Below are 16,863 nucleotides of genomic sequence, written 5' to 3'. Positions count from 1 at the left end.
GAAACAGAGGGTGTGAAGGCATGCTCCACCTACCTATATCCTAGCTGTGGATGATGGGAGCTTGGAAATATTCTATGTAGGCCTGATCTGAGCACTGTGCTGGAACACAAATCGCAGTGTAAATGAGTAGACAGACAGTTCATCTCAAAGACCTTCCAATTCCTGACAATTAACTTCCTTTTATTCTTGCCTCATATATTTAGTGAATTCAGTAGACTAACTTAGTTCATATAATGCTTAATTCAATGTGCAGATTAAAATGCTTGTTTGCAGGAACGCTTAAAATGTGGCTAGAATTTTTAATTTCTCTAGGTATTTGAAACTTATTATTAAGTCACTGGTGCTTACATATCAGTACTGTATTGCATATACAGTAAGTATACAGCAGTATAATGTGTATCAGTAGGGAATAACATAATGCAGTAAAACAAACTAAAGAGTCTTTCAGGACATCATCCATGTGCAGAAAATGCAGTTCACAACAGGCTTGAAGAACTTAATTGTTTTCTCTACCTGGGATCCTAAATGTCCTGATTCTATCAAATGGCAATCATAATGCTATTAATTTTTTACCTGCTTGCACCAGAAAGTGCCTAGCCATATTGTAAGAACAGTCAGATTTTTGGTGTGCTATTGAAAGTACGGTCTGTATATTTTGAAAGGCCACAGTCCAGACAATCTATTTTATACTCCAGGCTACAAGACCCCATGCCAGAATGTAAGCATTAACAGCTCCCATGGACCATGTTTACGCCAACAGAGGGTCTGGCCCAGTGTTTGTGACCACAGTTGAGTTTCACCTTCACCATCAAGATTAAAAATAACGCATTTATTACTTGCGAAGATGCTGACACAGAACTAGAAATCACTGCAATATGAACAATCCTCCTGTTAGATTAAAACCTTAGGTTTCATAAGCATAAAAACAAAACTCAGCCCAGAGTGATGTAGTGTAATTGCCCAAAACATTTCAGTCCTGCCTGTGAAAGAAGGATAAGATTAATACAGACAATATTCGGGGGAGATAGTGATCATTTAAGAAAAATATATCTTATCACATTTAATTCCACTTACTTCCTTTGAATGTCAAATTATTTCCTCTGAGAAGCACAAGCCAAACAGTAACCCTGACTGAGAATCACTGGACTATCAAGAGCAACAAGATAAACTAAGTAATCAACAGGGGCTATTACAACTGTCTTCAGGTCACCCACAAGGTCAGTGGATACCCCACCATCTCTGTTGCAGTTAGGGTTGGTGGAAAACACAGAACTGACTTGTGCCCGCTGACTGACACCACAGAGAAACGGGACTCTGTGTGTCTGTTTCTTTATACTTTTACAAAAGGTTCTCAAGGGGAGATAAGGTATATAGGAAAGCATGCTATCATCACTTTCCAAACCAACAAAAAATATTAGGGAAAGCAACTCATCTTAGAGCTCACACGCTACTAAATACAGCAGCTAAATTGTTACTATATTAATGATATTTTGTGCCAATACAGAAAAATTAAGTACAATTGCAAATTGCTTTGCTCTTCTGTGCAACCTCAGCTATGTGGAAATAGTTTTACATTGAGTCTATATATAGCCTGTGAAATACAAGAACTTTTGCTTATTTGAAGAGTTACAATACATGTCATATGTAAGTGTGGACTGAGACAGGATTAGTTTTGATGAGGGGGTGGCAGGGGGGTGTTGTTCTACAAGTTCTGGCAGTAAACCAGGAATCGCTTCAGGCTATCAGATTTCGGAATGAGAATGTCACAAGAGGCTCTCTGTTGGCTGGGGGAAGGGAGGGGAGTTGAGCATCTACTCCTGGAATGTCTGTTTAGCAGCAGAATTCTAACGATCTTACATGACTGAAAATCTACCAATTATACATGATTCTCAAACTGTAAACCTACACCAACATAAGCAAAAATACACCAACCATAATCTGAAGAGAAAGCAAAGGTGACAAATCATAATGCTGAAGTATTTTTTTTTTGTAATGAAAAAACTGTGAAACTTATTTCCCCAGATGTCAGTTGTCCTGATACATTAATAAGGCTTTGAACACCCAAAACCCTGTAAGAAGATGGAAAGGACTGGGACTATTGGGTGTAGAGACCACCAACAGGAGAAACAGCACCACCGCAAGCACGTAAGATTGCTGGAAAGAGCATCAGCTGTGAGTAGGGACATTGAAGTAATAAATTTAATCTGCAGGTTAGATAAATACTTATCAGAAACTTTCTAAGTATAGGCGATTTTGTCTTGTGGAAAGTGGAGGACCTAAATGGCCTCTGAAGTGCGCATCCATCTTTACTCGGTTATGTATAAAATATACAACATTCTCAGAGTCGGTAACAAGGTTTTTTTGGGGGGGATAGTAAACCATCTCAGAAAAAAAATCCAAACATAATCAGAGATTTGTACTAACCATGTGAGAAACAGGTTATCTTCCACTATCTTCTTCCAAAGTTCTTAAATCTTTTCTCATTAGCAGTTCATGCCAGCCAGTGTTTGAAACAGGATATTGGACTAGATGCCCTATTTGTCTAGCCAAACTGCCTATTCCTCTAAAGAAGTAATTAAAAATATAACTCATATCCCACCAAGGCTCAAAGATAATTTATGAAATAAATGGGCAAACGCCTAAAGTGTATGGCAGGAAGTAACTCGGGCATGCATCAGTGATATCTAGAAATTTCCTGACTAGAAACAGCATACTTTACTTCGACACTCTTAGCACAGTGTCAGTTTGTTGATGTGGCACTGAAATGTGCTCCTTCTCACTCGTGAACTGGAAAAAATTAATCTGGAATGAAGAGGCCATCATAGAGCACATGACTGTGTCCCATTTACAAAAGTCATTTTTCAGGGTTACTGAACGCAGAAATGCGCAAGGATAACTAAGCACCGAGGGAACTCAGAGGCTTCCCTGCACCCTGATCACATGAACGACCTATATTAAGGGCCATTTCCTAGCAACCCAGCCTTCCACAAACACCTTTTCTAAGGGCTGCTGTCGATAACCGCGTTGTGCTAGCACTGCTACTCTTGATAACTCTCCAGCCGCTGCGGCTCCCAGGGGAGCCTTGTGAAACGCCGGGAAGGCTGCTCGCTCCTCAGGCCCGACCGGGACGACAACCCCCGCACAGGCCCGGCCGGCTGAGGGCCGACAGAAGCTTCCAGAGGCCTCGCCGGCGGCAGCGCTGGCAGGGGCAGAGCTGCCCTCAGCTGAGGGGCCCCGCGGGTGCCGCCCGCCGCGCAGGTAAAAGCCGTGGGGTGGGAGGCGGGGGAGGGGGGGGGGTGGGAAGGGGGCGACGGAGGTGACTGGGCTCCCGCCGCCCTCCCCGGGAACTGGGGCTCTCCCGCCCCTCGTCTGTTCTTACACACCTTGGGGAGAGCCTCTCTCCGAGGAGGGGCGGCGGGGGGAGCGCAGGCACAGCCAGGCAGATGGCGGCGGGGAAGGGCACCCTCCTCCCCTCACAGACCGCCGCCGCCCTTCCCGCCGGCCGCGCGCGCGCCCCTCGCGCCCGGGATCCTGGCACCGGCCGGGCGCGTTACGGGAAGCGCCTCCCTCCTCTCGGCGGCGTCACGCGCCCCCCCGCCTCTTCGTGCGCCAATGGCGGCGCGGGTGGAGGAGGGAAGGAAGGGCGGTGGGAGGGAGGGAGCATGACCGGGCGTGGGGCCGCGCGTGCGGGACGGCGGCGCGATGGCGCGGGGCGGCGGAGCCGTTATTTAGGGGCTGGCGGCGGGCGCGGGGCGCCGTGAGGCGGCGCCGGGGCCAGGTAAGGGCCGGGGACGGCTCGCAGCCGTGGGCGGTTCTCCCTTTCTCCTCGGTCCCCTGTCAGCTTCCTCGCCGCCTCTTTGAGCCCCTCTCCCTCAGGGGCATCCGCCGGCGGGGGCCGCGTTGGGCCCGTTCGTCTTCTCCGGGCTCGGCGGGCCGGGCCGTGCGCCGCGGGCGGGGAGGCCGGGGCGGGCGGGTGGGCGCTCAGCCAGGGCTGACTGGGAGGTGTGGGGGGAGGACGGCAGCTCTGTGCCGCTCGCTTCCCGAGCCGATCCCATGCCTTCCCCGTCATCCGCGGCCCGGCTGCCGCCCTCCTCGAGTGGGGCCGGGCTTTGAGGGGGCGCGGGTGCGCGGCGGCGTCTCGCCTCCTCTCGGCTGGAGCTGAGAGAGCCGGCGCGGCGCTGGCGCTTGAAACGCAATATGGCCTCGCCCGCTGGCTGGCCGCTCGGCCTCCTCGGTGCGGGGGCCCGAGAGGCTGTCGAGGGTCTCTTCTTGCCGGTAGTACCAGCTGCTGGGGGTGCCCCATCCGCGACCCTTTCCCTCTCCCGGTGCCGCCGCACTGACCCGCCGGCGCGGCGGGTGACACCGAAGATTATCCGGGTTTTGCTCTAGTGTGGTGGCTGTTAACGCCGACAGTCTCTCTCAATTAATAAAGTTGCTGCCATCCTCCCTGGACTCATGTCTTTAGGGCTTTTTCAGCTCTCTGATAAACTTGACCATATTATCGGCGGGTGCTTTCTTGTTGGAAAGTGTTGCGCTTTGTTGCGTTCACCACAAGTGGCCTGATCTGGTTGCCTGTAGACCAGAAGGTAGAAAACTGCTGGCCTTGGCAGAAGGGCACACTTTGGTTTACATCTGGTCCAACTACTGGAGGCATTGATTCCCTGAGGAACTGGGGAGGAGCGGGTACAGTGGGCAGCCTGAGTTGTCTGCGAACTTCTGATGTGCTCCTGACCTCCAGCCATCCTTACAGGGGGTCTTTGATGCTCTTCCTAAAGAAAAACGGTGTCATTATTGTCATCTTGCAGATGATGAGACTGAGGCACAAAGGAAAGCAGTGTGCCAAGAGTGCTGGCAGTGCAGGAGAGAATAAATCCCAGTCTCAGTTTTCATCCTTGTTTTAAGCTGACTAGGTGATTGCCAGCTGGTGGCTGCTTGTTACTTCTGAGGCATTTCTGAAGGAGAAACCTGGTAATAGAATTACGTGGGGGTTATAGTTCTGTCATCAGTGATCTACCGTGTCACTGAAAAGCAGGGAGGGGGAAGGGGACCTACAACCTGAATACTTTTGGGAGTTCTGGGCTTTTTTCTTTCACTCTCTTTTCCCTTTTAGAACATAAAATGTATACTTCTCTTCCTTAATACTGTTACTTTAAGAGGAATAACGATATATAAAAGATAATCTGTTGAAAGCATGTAACTTCTGAACTTAATAAACTTTTAATCTGTATGTTGGTATATCACAATAGGAAAGTAGGAAAGGATGATGAAAATCAGGTTACTTCTAGGAAGTAAAGTGCTAAAAATAAATATTAGTCTCTTGTCTACTTGTCTAGAAATGTGTTCAAATAAAGCCTATATATATACTCTTTGGGCTGAGGGGGGAAGATGCATGCACATCTGTAAGTCTGTATACAAAACTGTCTCCATGCTTCTCTGGAGGATTAACAGTAGTGCAGTTGTATGAAAATAAATAAACCTCTTGGCCAATTCATTTAGAATGATTCTTATATTAGCAAGAACAGTCTAAACTAGAGAACCAGCATTGGTGGTTGTCAGTCTTGAATGTTTGACTTCAAGATGAGGACATGGAATGCTAAGACATTACTTTGTATAAATTCATAGAATCGTAGAATGGTTAGAGTTGGAAGGGACCTTAAAGATCATCCAAGTTCCAACCCCCCCTGCCATGGACAGGGACACCTCCACTAGAGCAGGTTGCTCAAAGCCCCATCCAGCCTGGCCTTAAACACTTCCAGGGATGGGGCATCCACAACTTCCCTGGGCAACCTGTTCCAGTGCTTCGCTACCCTTACAGTAAAGAATTTACTCCTAATATCTAGTCCAAATCTCCCCTCTTCCAATTTAAAACCATTACCCGTTGTCCTGTCACTGCATCTCCTGATGAGTCCCTCTCCGGCTCTCCTGTAGGCTCCTTTCAGATGTTGGAAGGCTAAATTCATTTGCTTTTAAGACTAAAGCTACTTGCTAGCTGCAAAAATAAAAAATCTGAAGTTTTTCAGAGAAAATTATCTGCGATTTAAGAAGGTACCAGAAAGAAGAACTTAATTCTTGAAAGCAAATCTTTGGTGCCTCTAATGAAGTATTTAAATCATTTTAACCTGTGCCCCTTTGTTTGGGTTTTTTATTCTGAGTGCTATACTAAAACCCTAAAGGTAGGGAGAAGCCTCCTTCAAGAGGCAAAGGAATGAGTAATGTCGATAAATGACTTACCTGTTTGGTGAAAGGGATAGAGATATCGTTTGTGTGTAGGTATTTTAAATATGAAAATTAATTTCAGAATATTCTGTGTGTATAATGTTATGTAAGATTTTCAGGTGATTCTCTTGAAGGTGTTTGGGGTTTTCAAGAAGGAGGTAAACTTGGAGGAAGGAAGGAAGCTTGCAGATTAAATACACCTAATTCGGAAGTAGTTACAGGTTGAGTAATCAAAATTCCTTGAGAATAGTTAGAGCTTTTAGATGGGCTTTAAGTATTACCTGGCTTCTTATAAAACCTCAAGCAGTAGCTGCTATATGCAGTATCGCTTTTATGAACTCATTGCTTCTCTTATGTGCCTGAGCTATGTGGATTCTTAGTGAAAGATTAACACTTGAAGCAGTAAGATTAGCTCTTCATTTTTTTTTGAGGAATTTCTGGAAATCCATTTGCCAGCAACCTTTGGGCTTTTGTGATTGGTGTGATGGTGAGCCTAAGTAGACCTAACACCTTCCTGTGGTGGTCATGGTGTTATCTGTACTTCCTGACTTGAAAGCTGGCTTTGCTGGCAAGAACATGTTATTTTGGCTATAGACTCTTAAACTGTAATTGTCCAAGTGACCTACAAATGACAGTAATTCTCACCTCTCTGAAATGGAGAGTTGGTAACTCATCATATGACATACACCTGTAAACAATTTGGGGTAATTTTCATTATTCATGAAATAAGATGAATTTGTAAGACTCCTCTCTGTTGCTCAGAATAAGTAACAATATCCACTTTGCATTAATGACTGACATTTCTTCAAAAACTGTTATTCACAGGCTAGTCAAAAGACTCTATTCTGTTGCTACTTTATGCATATGAAGGTTGATTTCGGGATCATTATTAGCTTTTTCATAGGATACTGCCTGAAGGATCACTTCAGGTTCCAGGTGTAAAGGCTTAGTGCTTTCCTTTCAAAATGGTAGCAGGATTTAAAGAATAATAGAAGTCCTGTGTGATTTAGAGATTAAATTGGGTGGTCTTGCGGCATATGGGTTTTGTGTGTCTGTTGTTACTGAAGTAATCACAGCATTTTAACAGTTTTTTTCCTCTTTAAGATAAGTTCTGTGAGTTGAGGACTTCACCAGCAGCGGTCTAAATTGACCATGTTGTTTTTACTGTGTAGTATTTTGACGGACTAATCCTTTGCCATTTTGGCAGACTTAATTATGAAAGTAACCTGATGAACTTTTAACATCAGTTTCTTTCTTTGTCCCCCTTTCTGGTTCACTCAGTTGTCCATAACTACATAGCATAGATACAATGTTGATTTGGCTTTTTAAACAAAAAGCTTCTGAACTGACTGGCTGCTTCAGATTCCTAATACGCTACACCAGTCTGTAAAACAGAAGACTTCGGGCTGTGCTGCATAATTGCTGAAACTACTGAGTTTTCTGCTGTCCAGACTTGCAACTTACTCTGACTTAAAGTAGTTAATAGTGAACAATTGCTGTTCAGTAGCATTTCATTTGAATAATGGCACTATGTTTTGAAGTTTTGGTATAGCTTATGTGCAGGTTGTCTGCACCTGAGTGCCTTTATATACTCAGATTAGAAAACACTAGTTTCCACAGAAGTTTCTTCCTCACTCTAATCTGAAGTATGACTCCATGTTTTGTTAGTTACAAGCCCCACTATATTTTTTTTCCTTCTTTTTTTTTTTTTAAAGACTTTCATCTAGACAAGGTGAATGGAAGTGCTTAGTGCAACTCTGGTTCCTTCTCCCAGAATTAAATTTTAGTGAAGAATCAGTCTTGTAAAAGCCGGAGACTAATGTTTTAAAAAATTGCACACATTAGAAAGGATTGCGATAACCCCTTTGAGTTTGGAGGTGTGTAGCTTCAGTCTTCTTCAAACTGCATTGATCAGCAGGGGGAAAATGTAAAATACATCAGAACAGCCTAAAAGCAGATATATGCTGAACTGTAGCATTATTTTGACACTAATCACAGCCAATTGTTTCCCATACTGTGGGCGGGTGGGCTTTCTGCTTAACTTTACATTGCAGGTAATGGAGCATGAGTCTCAGTTCTCTTGACTTTCAGGAGCCAAGTGCAGTGGAATAAGTACTGTAAAGTGTGGAGGGTTTCTTTGCTCCCTCAAAACAGATACTAGCCTTTCCGAAGTACTAAGTGGTAGGGATTTGGACTTCAGCTTCCCATGAGTAAATGAATTTGCTCAGGACAATTAATATGTATTCAAAATCTGGAAGACGGTTAAATATGGAAATGGCATTTGTTTAAAAAGATGAAGTCATCTTATTTTGATTTCTTATGATAAAAATTATACTTTATAGCAAAACATGTGATAATGTTATATAACTGTTTTCTTCTTTTGAGTTGGTTATTGCTGTTTAAGTGCTGGTTTTTATGTTCCTTCAGGTGCTTCACAATATATTTCATTATATTATTGTTCACTATTTTATTAATCTGAGCTATACTTAAAATGACTTCATATGATTTTAACACCAGCAGTTCTTTAATAGTTTTGTGGAAATACCATTTAACCTGAAATAAATCATTACAAAAAAGAAAACCAGTAACTGTATAATGATGTAATACTTAGCTTAGCTGACACTGCCATTATTCTAGTGTGGCACCAATCATGATACTAAATAGGAGAGAAATACTATATTGAACAATCTTTTAAAACTTTCCTTTTTGCCTTTACATCTTCACTCTTTTCAGTGTGGGGGCTGCTTCTGCTGCTGTTCTGCAGCTTTTGGCAATTAGTGGGGAAGCGGAGCTGCTAGTTCTTTCCACCTAGCTTGTAATTGCTCTCAGGGTTTTCCTGAGTTTCAGATCTTCTGCAACTCAAAGTCATTTAAGTTGAACAATCTTACTTAAAAATAAAGAATTTTAAGCTCTATCCTTAATAGAGCACAACAAGCTTTAGGTAGGAAGCAGTATTTCTGATAAATGTTAAAGTCAAGACACTAAAACAGATTCCTGTGTGCTGATTTTATTCAATGTCTGAAGAACTAAATTAAAAGAGAATATTTTTCTGGGTTAGGTTGTATTCACCATGTGAATTTATTTAAATTTGGGAAACAAATTGGGATTTTAAAAATGCAGAAAAGCATTTTTAGATACTGGAAGACTTTGCATCCATAACAAGCAAAAAATCAATTGGTTTGTTCTCTTACTATATGCTTGTAATAAATATCTAAAGATGTATTGCACTTAAAACTGTATGATGGTTTTCATACCCAGGCCAATGAGAGTACTTGAGTATAACATAGAAAAAATGATTTGATTCTCAACTCTCCATATAACTACATTCTGATTATAAATGTCTTGTTATTTACTTTAAAAAAAACCCTAACACTTAGTAATAAATGTAAAAGCTTGATAACATAATTATCAAATCATCTAATTGGCAATATTTCTAGTATAAAATTTCTATATAGGAAGTTTTGGTGGGCTTTGAGTAATGAACTGACAAGTATAGATGCAAATAAGGATACTGCTGAGTGATTCTGATGGCTATTAGTCCTAACTGAAACACATCTACGTTGGTGAGCCTTACAAAGACTCTGCTATAAAAGTGTTAGTTGTTGGTTTCTAACTCTTGTGAATAGAGATTCTATTATACTGTTTACCTTGATTTGTTTGGTGTTTGTTTTTTTTTTAAAAAAAAAAAGGTCCTAGATATGCTGATGCCTAAGGAATGAGGTTCTAGCTTGGTATTGATGCATCAGTGCTAAATGTGTTGTCTAGTTTTATTGATCAGTATGAAATGCCTTGCATCTTTCTGTCATTATTATGAAGTAAACTACATGCAACCAAAACAACAAAGTATTTCCTGTCATAAAATGCAGTTTCTTTTCCTTCTGATAATAATAAATATAACTTTTAAATTTACCTTTATAGGGAATACTATGGAATTCCTTAAAACTTCTTAATGAGTTGCTTTCTGTAGGGGTAAAGCTCAGAATACCAGTTTCCAAGTAAGTTTTGACAGGTCAGTAAAAATAAAACTTCAGAAGCAGTGTTGCTGCAGGCAATTTAATCTCGAATCTTAGTAAACCTACACATTCTGTGTTTAGTTTCTAGCTATAAGAACAGTATGAAGTCTGTTTCTAGAAAACAGGCTGTGGACTAAATGTCCTGTTTAACTAAGCAAATCTACCTATTCTTTTAAAGATGCATAAATGTAACTAAAAGTAACATAGCTGATATGCTTAGTAGAAAATGGTCACTTGCTTTTGGTAATTTAGGTGCTTTATGACTGAGGGTTGAGAAACGCAGAAGAGGCTTTGTGGCTTCAAAACAACTGGAGTGGAAGCTACTCTGTGAATGATTCAATTCCTCTAAACTGTTTTGTAGAATTGTCAAAACAGAGAAAAAGTGAGCTCTACTGCAATGCAGAAATAAATAACATAAGATGTTAAAAGAAATTTCCAACTTCTGAGGAATTACAAACTCCCTTGTAAAGTTCTGAAGAGTTAGTTAAAGCTTTTTCTGTAGTAGTCAGCAGTTCTTGATATGGAAGTGTTGTGCCTCATAATTCTTAAATGTATTTTAAGTCTCTCTTGTGAATGAGACTCATGGTTTTGTGGTGAGTTGTTCTGAACCTTTGTGCAAAACATTTATGTCAGTGCCTTTGAAATCTAGGTAAGTATGGCAACCATAACCAAATTCATAGGGTTCTTTTTTAAAACCTGACCTGTGGTTCAGTTAGAATAGAGAGTGTAACACCTCCCAGAGAAGTACCGGTGAAGCTTGTTTGCATATATGACACAAACACCTTACGCTGATGCGTGTTGTGGATGCCCCATCCCTGGAAGTGTTCAAGGCCAGACTGGATGGGGCTTTGAGCAACCTGGTCTAGTGGGAGGTGTCCCCCCCCATGGCAGGGGGGTTGGAACTTGATGATCTTTAAGGTCCCTTCCAACTCTAACGATTCTATGATTTCTTAAATTTGTAACTAAAGAGACTGTAAAATGCATCAATTGTCTTAAGTAGACATTCATATTTCATCATATAGTCTATTGGATTTTGTTGTACAAAATGGAAACAATATGCCCATTCTCTCTCTAGAGTGAGAAGACGCTAACTCTTTCAGGAAAGTAAATGTGCGTACCTAAGAAATTGTCATAGATCAAATACAAATCTGAATTTGTCAGTGATCTAAAGTGAAGAGTAACAGTTTAAATTAAATAATAATCTTTCTCTGTTACAGAGATTCTGTGCAGCATGTTTTCTGGGTGGAACTGGGTGGCCCATGGCTTATATCTGCTCTTGAATTTTTGTTCTCTTAAAGGTAAGACTTTGTGTCTCAAACACAGGACATATGTAGAACTTCTTTAATCAGATGCTTGAAGCACGTACTTGCTTTTTGTCTGGATACTTGTGGGGTGGGGGCAGAAAGCAAGGTGTATTAACATAGAGAGATGTGGTCTATGGTCTTGATACTATGGTAAAATAATGCATGTTAAACCAATGCTCGCTTCTTCTATTCATTGCTCATCTGTGTACAGAGATAGTGAATGCTTTGCTTCCACTGATGTCACTGTAGCAAACTGAAGTTTAATTTCACATATGCCAAATGATATCTAAATGAAAGCATGTCTTAGCCTAAAGGCTGTTAAAACAGTAAGCTACTGGTGAACTAGTGTAGTAGGCTCTGTGATCAAGTTAAGAGTTATTGTGTAGCAAGTTGTCATCCTCAAGATGTTTAGTATGGCTGTTGATTCAAGGCAGCATTTCAGTCATCTATTTCATCTTTAAAACTTGACACACTTGATGTGTCTCGGTAGCAGTTGTCACAGTTTTATTGCTGTTTGGAAGTTCCTTTGTAAAAAGTACTATCAGATGTGCAGAGTTCACTGTAATTCCCAAATACCCTTACTGTGTACACACTGAAGCTTTTGAAATGGACAACTCAAGCACTTAACTGTTTGCATGCAATTCTTGTTCAACTAGTCCACCACAACAAAGATGCATGCTCATCCCAATTCTTTGTTGTCTCAACAGAAAATACCTTTTTAACTTCAAGAGTAACCTTAAGTATATTACCTTCCTCCTTCAAAATATACTAAATGTTAAGTCCTTTACTCTCCTCTCTCTCTAATGGTCCTTGTTTATTAATAGAGTTTTTTTTTCATGGTAAAACACTTTTGCAAAGCCTGGGGAGCACCGCACTGGTTTTGCTCCTTAAATCCCTTATGCTTCATTTGCCCCCTAAAATGCTTGGTGGTCCATTAATACACTTCAGTTTCATACCCATCAGGTATACCTGTCAACTCATTTCTTGCTTAGACATATGTATTATTTTTGACACTACATTAGTGTTGTATCACCAATATCGATTATGCAATGCTCTGTAGTTTTTAACAAAGATGCTGTTCTTTTTTCTTTTTAGTTTCAGGTGGACTTGTACAGTCATGTGGTCACATCATCCCAGAGTCTCCTGTATTGGCCCTTGGTTCCAATTTCACAGCATTATGCATTCTGAATGAAAGTTGTCTTGACTTTGGCAATATCTATGCTAATCAAATTATCTGGAAAATTAAAAATAGAGTGGTACCTAAAGAACAGTATCGAGAAATAAATAGAACAGTTTCCAGTGTCACATTTAATGACACTTCTTCACTAGCTACTCCTCTGACATGCAACATTTTAGCAGATGGACAGATTGAGCAGAACATTTATGGAATTGCAGTTACAATAGGCTGTAAGTACCATTTTGCTTGCCTTTTATTCTGATCTTAAGAAAATTGCTTCTGAGAAACAGAGAAGGGAATGCAAACAGTAGAAAACGTTCACATTTGCAGACACTTATTTCTGTTCCCTCAGTTCTTAGATAATTGTATAAAAACATTGTCAAATTACATGCCATCAAAGCTGGAAAATACGCACAAAATAAAGTTTTCTGAAGAAACAGAAAATACTCTTGGGAATTTCACTGTTGAAACAGGAAGAAGACAGACCAACAGAAATTTTGAAGCAGGAAGATTTAAATTACAGAAAGATGTGAATTTAACTGAAATAGGTCCTGGAAAAAAAAAAGCCTAACTTTTCCTTCTTGCTTCTGTTTCAGTGTTCAAGGAAATAAAACAAACTCGTATGTCCTGCTTTCATATTAACACTATGAAATGAGTGTTTTCTTCATTACTGTACTGAAAAATGTTTAGCCCATCTGTATCACTAAAGCTAGCCTGAACTGCCGTAAGGATGGAACATACTATTTGGATTACTCTACCTTCATACATAAGAAAATACTTTTAACTAATTATAAACTTCCCTTATTCAAACATGATAGTGCTTGCATAGTTTTGAGCAAGTGCTCTTTGAGACTGAGGTCTCAAGAAAATAACATGAATAACTTAATATACTACTGCTTAATTAGTTGGTGGACTGTTTGTAAGTGTCCTCGATAGCGGAGTGTGAAGGGCTGATGAATTATGTTGCCTCCTAGTGTTGGCAAGAGGTATTGCAGTTGATGCATAGTCTGTACTAAAGGCTGGCTTGAGTTTGCAATTTAAACTAATGTGGTTCTAGTTACAGAATGCTTTCACAGAAAAACAATGTTTTCTATTTCAACTTCTGATGAGTAAATTTCTTACCAGAAAAGATGTTACATGCAAAATCTATGGAAAGGTGAGGACAGATACTATATCCTAAGATGGTAAACTGAATGACAGTACAGATAACATTCTACATTTGAAATTCATGTATGAATCTTGAGATGCATTTGTATATAAAGCCTCTGTATTTTCATTTTGTCAATTAAAGAAAAATTCTGTAAACAATGAAAATAACAGGCTTGAGAACAATACAACTATTCAGGAACAAAACAATAAGGTTCATAAGAGACTTCTGTTGAAAACTGCATTCTGCTTGAAATTAAATAAGATTCTTAAAAGTATATTATACTCTTGTGAATAGTGATATTCTAAAAGCTAGAAATAAACTCTGTGTACTATGATTTGAATTTAAGAAGTAAAAACATAGTTCAGCTGCACTATGTAAAAGTTTCTTACGTGCTACTAAAGTGCATTGATGAAGATCCCTTATCTTTCTTGTAGGTGTTCACAGCTAAAGCATCCTTCTTCCATAGCTCAGTTGGGGGAGAACAGACCTATCGTAATTGCCTTAGAGCTCAGGTTATTGGCAAAATTGGCACATGCCAGTCCAGCTGTAGTGTTCCTTAGCATTTTTTCTGTGTGAATTGAAATAGATCTAGATGAAAGATGGTTGATAACAGGTGTTCTGCCTCAAAGAATGAAAAACCTTCTGTGTTACTGTCAGGTGCTTGTTCCTTATATAGCCTACTGTTTGTCAGAGAAGCTGGTTAAGCTTCTTGTCTTCCATTGCTGGAAGGTATCTAACACTTTTTGCCCCCTCTGTTAGTAACCAATCTGACTAAATACTTCTGATGTTCACTGAAATTGCGCTGATGGGACATTCGGCATGATTCTTACTGGGTTAAAATGGGTATATAGATTAATTATTAACTCTTTCTGTACAGTGCCTCCAGAGAAGCCCAAGAACTTAAGCTGTATTGTGCATCAGGTGTCAAAACTCACATATCCTATGATTTGTACCTGGAATCCTGGAAGGCATACTTTCCTAGACACTCACTTTAGGTTGAAATACAGATGGTAAGTAGCACTCTATAGAATATCTAAATAATTTTGAAGAATATTTATAGGCTAAACCAAACTGCCTTGAAATTCCTTGATACTTTGGAAGAGTTCTTAACTTAAATCCAGATTTCTGAAGCATTGTTGTTTATTTTTGGGGAAAGGGAAGAGTTAAAGAAGTTCACATTTAGAGTAATTCTAAGTCAGACTTGAAATTTTGCTGCTGCACTTGTTTTGGGGTAGCAGCTGTCTCATGTTTTACATCCTTCAAATACATGATTAGTGTGGCTTGAGTACAGTGCACCTGATCATTAGCTGACTAGACCCAAATTATATATTTTGCCCTTTTCTGTGTTGACTGTTCTATCCCATACTGAACAAGTAGAAGATGTCCCTGTTCATTACAGGAGGGTCACACTAAATGACCTTTAAAGGTCTCTTCCAGCTCAAACCATTCTATGATTCTAAGTAGAGAAACCAACACATAGTGACTGGATTTTGTAGAGGTATTATCTACTCTGTACTGCCCAAGAACTCAGAATGGTGTTTGTCCACAGTTAATCCTAACATGAAAGCTGCAGCAAAAGTATTTCTCCTGTGAAAGCAAATTAAGTATTTTTCAAACTCTTCAAACGGTCTCTTCGGTCTCTTGTAGTTTAAAATGGGCGGAATTGTTGCTCTACTTTGGAGACAGGAATGACTGCCTACAGCTTTCCATCTACCTCGCTCTGCTAAAGCGTTTTAGTAACAAGTGTAATAGAAAGTATGGATAGGTAGAAAACCTTAATGCTTTGCAAATCTGATGCCCCTAGAACTACCAGCTGTTAGTGTAGCAGAAGATGGTGAATAGAAATGGTGTGTTGCAGCTGTAACACTGTACTCTTGAAGGGTATTCACTACATCATTTAATGCATGAATAAGCCTCTAGTTACTAACCATATTGCTTTTGATTAAATGTGTCAGTACTTGATCTTTATTTTTTAAGTCAGTTTTTTTATGCAACTTCATAGTTACAATACTGTGGCTTGTGCTTTTGCAGTTATGTGACTTGAACTCAAGAGATTTTATTCTCGTTTCTATTCTAATGTCATCACGCATTTGTGGCTGAACGAGCAGTTCTAATCTCTTCACCTTTTCTGCCCACCTGTCTACTTACAAAGATAATGGCAGAAGGGAAATATACAAGCTAAACTGATTGATCACTCTGATCTACTTAAAAAGATTCTCTAAAGGAAACCAAACTTACTGCTTTGAATCTTGTTTTTCCTTCTCTTTTATTTAGGCCACAAGATGAATTTCCTGACTGTATACCAAAAGATGTAAACAATTCTTGTACAATTACTGATGTTCAGTTCTTTGTTAACCTGGAGGTCTGGGTGGAAGCAGCAAATGCTCTTGGGAAGGCTGAATCTGATCACCTTGTTCTTGATCCCATTGAGATTGGTAACTATATGCCTCTTGATAAAGCTTTAGTAATGCATAACTGCTGCTTCTGTGCATATTGCTGAATTGGTATGTTAATGTTTCTTCACTATAAAAATTAATACGGCCAAAATATTGTTGACTAGAACTTGAACTGTGCTGGACAAAGGTAGGTAAGGTGAGAGATTTGATCACAATTCAGATAGCAAGTTCTTGTTAAGTAGTCTGCTTTAAAACCAGTGTGAAGTAGCAGCCATTTGAGCTTGTGAAAGGCTTCAATGGTAGTGTTACAGCACAGTGTACCAACTGCTAGAGGCATGGTGAAATACAGCTGTAGAGATGACTCTAACTCCTTCTCTTCTAGTTAAACCTCTGCCTCCACACAACTTATCAGTCAACTCAGGAATACTACCTACTGTTCTGAAGCTTTCCTGGGATAATCGGATTTCAGGAGCTGTGATGCAGCTGAAATTCAATATTCGCTATAGGACCACTGGTGACACAAACTGGATGCAGGTAATGTTACTAATGTCCCTGTCACTCTTCTGCTGTAACCTAGCCATTTGTCAAATGACAGTAAAAGTGATCA

General features: G+C 40.3%; 1 protein-coding gene across 1 annotated transcript in view; it reads left to right on the top strand.

Moving 5' to 3' along the window:
• Positions 1-3,684: 3,684 nt before the first annotated feature.
• Positions 3,685-16,863, top strand: part of IL6ST (interleukin 6 cytokine family signal transducer) — a 36,051-nt gene continuing 22,872 nt past the window's right edge. Inside the window, exons 1-6 of the mRNA XM_074165881.1 lie at positions 3,685-3,778; positions 11,447-11,527; positions 12,629-12,940; positions 14,738-14,870; positions 16,135-16,295; positions 16,639-16,790. Coding sequence (XP_074021982.1) covers positions 11,461-11,527; positions 12,629-12,940; positions 14,738-14,870; positions 16,135-16,295; positions 16,639-16,790 — 825 coding nt within the window. The 5' untranslated portion in view covers positions 3,685-3,778; positions 11,447-11,460. The remainder of the gene's footprint in view (positions 3,779-11,446; positions 11,528-12,628; positions 12,941-14,737; positions 14,871-16,134; positions 16,296-16,638; positions 16,791-16,863) is intronic.

Source organism: Numenius arquata, chromosome Z (genome assembly GCF_964106895.1).
Source record: "Numenius arquata chromosome Z, bNumArq3.hap1.1, whole genome shotgun sequence".
In the NCBI taxonomy this organism is placed as follows: Eukaryota; Metazoa; Chordata; class Aves; order Charadriiformes; family Scolopacidae; genus Numenius; species Numenius arquata.
The sequence above is the reverse complement of the archived record's forward strand: the minus strand, read 5'-3'. Positions and strand labels throughout refer to the sequence as shown.